Genomic DNA, 6633 nt, shown 5'->3' with positions numbered 1-6633 from the left:
GCCGTGGCCGACAGCGCCGGCTGCCCGTGGTCCTTCACCACGGCCACCAGGCGCTGCTTGGCCGCGTCCCGCTCCGACACGGCCCGCGCCGTGCGCACCTCGCCGCTGCGCGCCTCCACGCGGAAGAGCGCCGGCTCCGGCGCCTGCACCAGCTCGTACGACAGCCACGCGTTGCGCCCCGCGTCCGCGTCCACCGCCACCACCTTGGCCACCAGGTAGCCGGCCTCTGCCGAGCGCGGCACCACCTCGAACGGCCCCGCGACCGCGCCCGCGCCCGCTCCGCCGCTCGCCGCCGGCCACAGCACCCGCGGCGCGTTGTCGTTGCGGTCCAGCACGAAGACGCGCACCGTCGCCGTCGCGCTGCGCGCCGGCGTCCCGCCGTCCTGCGCCCGCACCTCCACGGCGAACTCGCGGCACCGCTCGTAGTCGAACGAGCGCTGCGCGAACACCGCGCCCGTCTCCGCCTGCACCGACACGAACGCCGCGTCCGCGCCGCCGCCCGCCAGCGCGTAGCTCACGCGCCCGTTGGCTCCCGCGTCCGCGTCCCGCGCGCTCACGCGCAGCACCGGCGCTCCCGCCGCGTTGTTCTCGGGCACGTAGGCGCTGTAGGCGGCCTCCTCGAACACCGGCGCGTTGTCGTTCACGTCCGACACCTCCAGCACCAGATCCGCGCGGCTCGACAGCGCCGGGCTGCCCCGGTCCGTGGCGATCACCGTCACCCGGTGCTCGGACGCCCGCTCCCGGTCCAGCGCGCCCGCCGTCACCACCTTGTACGAGCCGCCCGAAGATGCCAGGATCTGCAGCGGCGCCTCTCCCGACAGCTCGCATCGCACCCGCCCGTTCTCCCCGGAGTCCCGGTCCCGCACCTTCAGCAGCGCCACGACGATGCCGGGCGGCGCGTCCTCGGGCACCGGGCTCGACAGCGACAGCGTCGTTATTTCAGGTGCGTTATCGTTCTCGTCGATTATGTCGATTTGCACCTCGCAGTGACCCGTCAGTCCGCCGCCGTCCCGTCCCTCCAGACCGAAGCTGTACTTGCTCCTCTCCTCGAAGTCCAGTGGCCCGGCAGTTCTCACCTCGCCGCTCTCGGCGTCGATGCTGAACATGGAGCGGACGCTCTCTGGGACGTTGCCGAAGAAGTAGGAGACCCGCCCATTGGAACCCGCGTCCGCATCCGCAGCTCGCACTTGCAGCACCAGCGATCCCACTGGCAGATTCTCCGGCACTTGCGCCTCATAAGCGCTTTTGCTGAACACGGGCGCGTTGTCGTTGGCGTCACTCACGTTCACGCGGATCTGCACACTTCCGGACCTCGCGGAGTCACCTCCATCAGTCGCCGTTAGCACCATCTGAAAGGAGCTCTGTTTCTCGCGGTCCAGAGCTCGCTCCAGCACTAATTCCGGCTGCTTCTTTCCTCCCTTGCTCACCTTCATTGTCAGAGAGAAGGACGAGTCTTCAGTGAGCTGGTAAGTCAGCAGCGAATTGCTTCCTACGTCCGGGTCTTGGGCCACCTCCAGAGGAAAACGAGCTCCGGGGAGGGTCCATTCCCCGATCTCGAGATCCAGAACTGCCTTGCTGAACACCGGGGAATTGTCGTTGATGTCGTGGATGGCCACTTCGACGTGGAAAACGTTGAGCGGGTTCTGCACCACCGCCTCGAAGCTGACGGAACAGGACGCCGACTCGCCGCACAGCTCCTCCCGGTCCAGCCTCTCGCTCACGTACAGGTTCCCGTTCTCCCCGCTCACGGAGAAGTAGCGCTTTTCCGAGCTGAGCCGCAGCTGGCGCGCCGGCAGCTCGGCCGGGCTCAGCCCCAGGTCCCGAGCCAGCGGCCCCACCAGCGAGCCCCTGCCCAGCTCCTCGGGGATCGCGTAGCGGATCCGCTCCGGCGCCGCTCGGCAGCAGCAGCAGCACAGCAGCAAAGCGGGCAGCAGCCCCTCTCCCGCTCTCCAGCGGCTCCGCCGCCGTCCGCCCGCCATCGGGAGCAGCGCTCGCCGCGCTCCTTCCTCCTCCCGCAGCGCTTCCAGCCGGGCGCCGTCCGTCCTGAGCTCCGATGAGGCTGGAACGCGGCGATCCGGGCTCCGGCTCCGCTGCCGCCGCTCCCTGCTTCTGTGAGCGGCGCCGGGCGAGAGAGCAGCGCGGGGAACGGGAGGCGGTGGCTGTGGCGGCGGCGGCCAACAGCGGCACCCGGAGGCCCCGCGGCGCCACGGCAGCCGGCAGCTGCCCGAGTTCCAGAAGCAGCGGCGCAGCGCAGCGGTTCGGCGCTTCTCGCTCCGGTCATATTCAATAGTGCCAGGAAGATCTGGAAGGTCTCCGTAAGAAAGTGGAGGAAGGCTTGTCAGAGAGAAGTGTTTCTCACTCGGCCATGTAGGATTCCTAACATCAAGTAAGGAAAGCTCCGGATGGTCCCGAGGGAGACAATACAGCACGTGAACAGGTTGGCAGCGTACAGTGGATTTCCCACGATTTTCTCCTAAATGTTTATCTCCCATAGCACCTGGAAGTCGCTAAAACCTTTAGCTGAATGTAATTGCAGCATGTATGCACGTTCAGTGTCACGGCTCGAAAACTTATGCAAAGATGGTGCCAACAGAGAACATCACAAAAAGAGGATTAGTGAAATCGGCACCTCGTCACGTTGCAGCAAACCAAACATTGCCCAGCCAAACGCACTGCTGATTCACTCCTCAGCAGTTTCAGTATTACCCTTTCTCTGCGGCACTGCCTGTGCACTCCTTGTTTGGCCAAAGGATAAATTCCCATCTTTCATTCCGCATTAAAGATGAGCAAGAACTTTATTTTTCCGGTGTCACTTTAAGAAATGATGTTTATGAAAACCTTTGTCTTTGAGACTGTAAATACTGAGGGTAGGTGTAGGACCTTCAGCTTCGGGGAAACACCTGGAATAGATGTGACCTTAGGAAAATTATCAGACCCAATGAGGTCCAGCTCGTGGCAACAAGCAAGTCTGGGGCATGAAACTTATAGCAATGAAGGAATATGGTAGAATAACATTATTTAGGACAAACTTATTTGTAAAGAAGGAAGTCAAGTTGCATGGTACCGCCAGCATGTTTCTCATGGATTAACTAAGAAAAATCAGAAAACAGCATCTGGTCTTCTACCCTCACACAGAACCCACGACTCTACCAACCCCAACAACCTGTAGGATTGAGTTGGACATTCCTGTTTTGAACAAAACATGTCATAAAGGGATGATGCATCACGATCACACCATGGCTGTTTACACAGAATCAAGGGGCATCTATCTGACTGCTCAACACCTTTCCGCGGAGAACATAAAGATCTGAAAGCAGGGGAGTTATGCAAAGCCAAAGGGGAAGCAAAGTGCTCCTTCAGCAAAGACTGCATGTATGCTTAGGGATGATCTCCTTTCCCCTTTAAGCACATACTGCGCTCCACATAGATGTGACTTCTGCTACTCCCAGAGTAACCTCGCACCTCCTGCCTTCCATGACAGCCATCGTGCTGACCAAAAAGAACCTGGGAATGTCATTTTCAATGAAGAACAAACTCTATACCATAAGGTTACGGGGACATATGAATGAAGAAATGAGATTTCACTCGGGAATTACAAACTGTTCCACCCGTGTATTGTCAATCCACATACACAGTTTTGTTCAGTGATTTTATTGTCTAATGACACGTTGCCTTTCAGCACAGAGAAGCCAGAATCATAGCGCAGCACAAATGGTACTGTCCTTGGAATTAAGGCACCTCTCACAACCTCAGTTCTTTTCTTTCATGCTCATAATTTGCAAGGACATCTCAACAAAGGAACAGCTGAATTGACCATTTGCCAATACCTTCCACCAAATCCACACCATCATCATATGGCAAGAACGGAGGTACACTACCCACAATTTAGGAGAGCATACTAATGCTATAAGGAGAACAAGATAAAGGAGACATCCTCCACTGCAGACGCTGGATTACTGTAAACGTGTTTGGAGTGGGATCCCCACTCCTTTTAGCTCCTGCACTGCTCCACACACGCGCTTCTTTTCTACTAAGACAATGTTTGCATTTGATACTCCAAAATGAAAATGGAATACAACACAAAATATCCCTCACACTTCTGGAATTCTGTACCAGCTGGAACTCTGTGGAAACACACAGTGACCCATATGAGCAAGACATGTGAACACAGCATGATGTTCAAGAAAGTGATGCTGCTACTTAGAACTCAACATACATCTGTATGGCAAAAATCAGGAAAAGATACAATCAGACAATCTGCTCAAGCAAACATTAAGGGGGGACGTGCGGCAGAGAAATAACCATGAAGGCATTGTGGTCTTCTCTGCGGGTTCCAAAATTCATTCCCAGAGCACCTGCAACTCACTGAGGTCTTAAGCTGAAAGCAAGACCCTAAAGTTTTCTCTGGACTACATATTAAGAGATGTCATGTTAAGAAAATTTCAGCAGCAATCATCATTTTTTTAAACAATTTTTCTGCTCATCTCCAACAAATATGAAACTGTAAGCATAAAGACCTTAATATGGGACACTTTCTCACTCTACATCTTCCGATAAATCATGAGAGATTCTGTTTTAGCTTCTGTTTCACTTTAATCAGACATTAAATTCTAACCTCAGGTGGTCAAGATGTTGTCAAACACTAAGGTTTACTGCAATACAACTCTGGTACTTTCAAATGCAAAAGCCCTATCCAGGAATGGAAAACATGGAGCACAGTGGCCCTTGGAACTAAGGCCTGAGAACAGAATTAGAGCTATGAAGAAAAATCACAATTATACAACTAGATAAAAGTATATTTATGAGGATTCACATGAGAATTATAAGATGCTTCAACACTCCACATAGCTATTGTAGAAAAAAATTATAGTCAGAATATTATGGTTACCATTCAAGCCAGTGAAGTGATAAGGATAAAATGATGCATAGATACTGCAGGCTTTGGCACTAACTATAAAACCAAAGTTGTCCAAACAGTATCATTGCTGGCACACCCATTTTCCACATGGAAAATGAGACACTCACCATCCTTGGTCTGCATGCACAGTTTTAGTTACTCGAGGCGCGATATCCTACTTCAAGCAATTTATCACCTACTGGCAAGAGCATGTCAGTCAGCGACATTTTCAGGAAACATTAGTTAATCAAAGCCTTTTTCCTCCCCGTAGTATACCTTGAAGCTATGTATGGAAAGAGCTCCCCCAGTTCCACAGTTATTAACAGATGTTCCAAATTTTAAGGTTTCCAACACTGAGGCCTAGTTTGTGCTTTGACAACAAACAGTGCAAAAACCTGAAATCTACAAAAGTGAGGGACATCGCTATCACTCTTCAGATCTCATTCTTCAACCTCACCAAATATTATGCAAGATGAGATTCAAGTGATGAACACATTGGAGCTGGTGCCGCAGCATGTACCTTGGAGCAAAGCCTATACCATTCTTGAGAGACCAAAGTTCCAGGATTCCTCTTTCCTCCGCAAGCCCTTCACACACAGAACACCAAAGAACCACACCACAGAATACCAACACTGCTTTTAGGATTGTCTTCAATATTTCTTGATAGAAAACTGTATCAAAGCACCAGTTGCCCAGCCTGTTTCCCCTCCATGTTCACAAAGACCATTTCATGAATGGAAACCTGGACATTCCTTCTCTCAATATGTCAGTGTGTAGAAGGGTTGTGAAGAGCTTAAATTGGAAAGGAGAATGTACATATGGGGTCATTAATGTTCTGTTTCAGGACAATGTCACTCCACACATCAAGCATGTGCTATTGGGAAGATATCTGAACTTGATAACACAAAGAGTGAGATGGCAGTCAAAGTGGGATCACTGCAGGAAGCACACAGAAATAAAGAAACTATAAGTTAAAGCCCCTTCTCATGGGCCTCTTTCTGAAATTAGGGCTTCTGACAACCTGTAAGATATTTCTACAACCTCATTTTTAACCCATTCACAGGCACACACACATAGTTCCAGTGGAATCCATATCCCCAACAAACAATCTTATTATAAACTCGACTGTAAATTGGGGAGGGAGGCGGAGGGAGTGTTGTGCTCCAAAAATGAACAAAAATCCAAATGACAAAGTCGATGTGCACAAACTGAAAGGCTCATTAGATGTTATGGGATTCACATTCATCACAGTCCTACTTTTTTACACGGCACAGGTTTAAGGGCCACAATATATCCACTTACACGTGTGATTTCCGATGGGGCAGGAGATACCCATGGGTGCTGCCTGACGTTAAGAAGGAACACTACAGGACGTTTCTACTCTTTCAATCAAAAACCATCAGCTCCACTCAAAGCAGACAAAGGAAAACCAAGGGCCCACTACCGTAGGTGCGAGTTAAGAAAGACTCAGAGATAAGGATTTCACGGGCTTACTGACCTGCGGTGCACGGAGGTCTTCGGGCGGCTCTCCCGGGCGGGCGCTGCCGATCGGGCTCCGCTTCCCGGAGGACTCCGCGCTGAGCGGCTCCTCGGCGGGCACGCTGGGCAGCAAGGCGGGCGGCAGCAGCCAGGCGCCCTCGGCCACGGCGCGGCCCGGCGCCACGCACAGGTTGTAGGAGTAGGGCAAGGTGCCCTCGCAGAAGTCGGCCGGCACGGCGGGGCCCGCCGCCGAGAAG

General features: G+C 53.0%; 2 protein-coding genes across 2 annotated transcripts in view; both read right to left on the bottom strand.

The window, feature by feature from the left end:
• The window catches only part of LOC110391449 (protocadherin gamma-B5-like), a gene marked incomplete at its 3' end in the record, with an annotated part of 9681 nt that extends 7568 nt beyond the window's left edge, over window positions 1-2113 (bottom strand). The window contains exon 1 of the mRNA XM_021383338.1: window positions 3-2113. Within this exon, the coding sequence (XP_021239013.1) occupies window positions 3-1979 (1977 nt within the window). The remainder of the gene's footprint in view (window positions 1-2) is intronic.
• A 1105-nt stretch (window positions 2114-3218) lies between these two features.
• Window positions 3219-6633, bottom strand: part of LOC110391448 (protocadherin gamma-B5-like) — a 5858-nt gene continuing 2443 nt past the window's right edge. The window contains exon 2 of the mRNA XM_021383337.1: window positions 3219-6632. Coding sequence (XP_021239012.1) covers window positions 6354-6632 — 279 coding nt within the window. The 3' untranslated portion in view covers window positions 3219-6353. The remainder of the gene's footprint in view (window position 6633) is intronic.

Source organism: Numida meleagris, unplaced genomic scaffold, assembly GCF_002078875.1.
Source record: "Numida meleagris isolate 19003 breed g44 Domestic line unplaced genomic scaffold, NumMel1.0 unplaced_Scaffold367, whole genome shotgun sequence".
NCBI classification, from domain to species: Eukaryota; Metazoa; Chordata; class Aves; order Galliformes; family Numididae; genus Numida; species Numida meleagris.
This window is presented reverse-complemented; position numbering and strand designations above follow the sequence as displayed.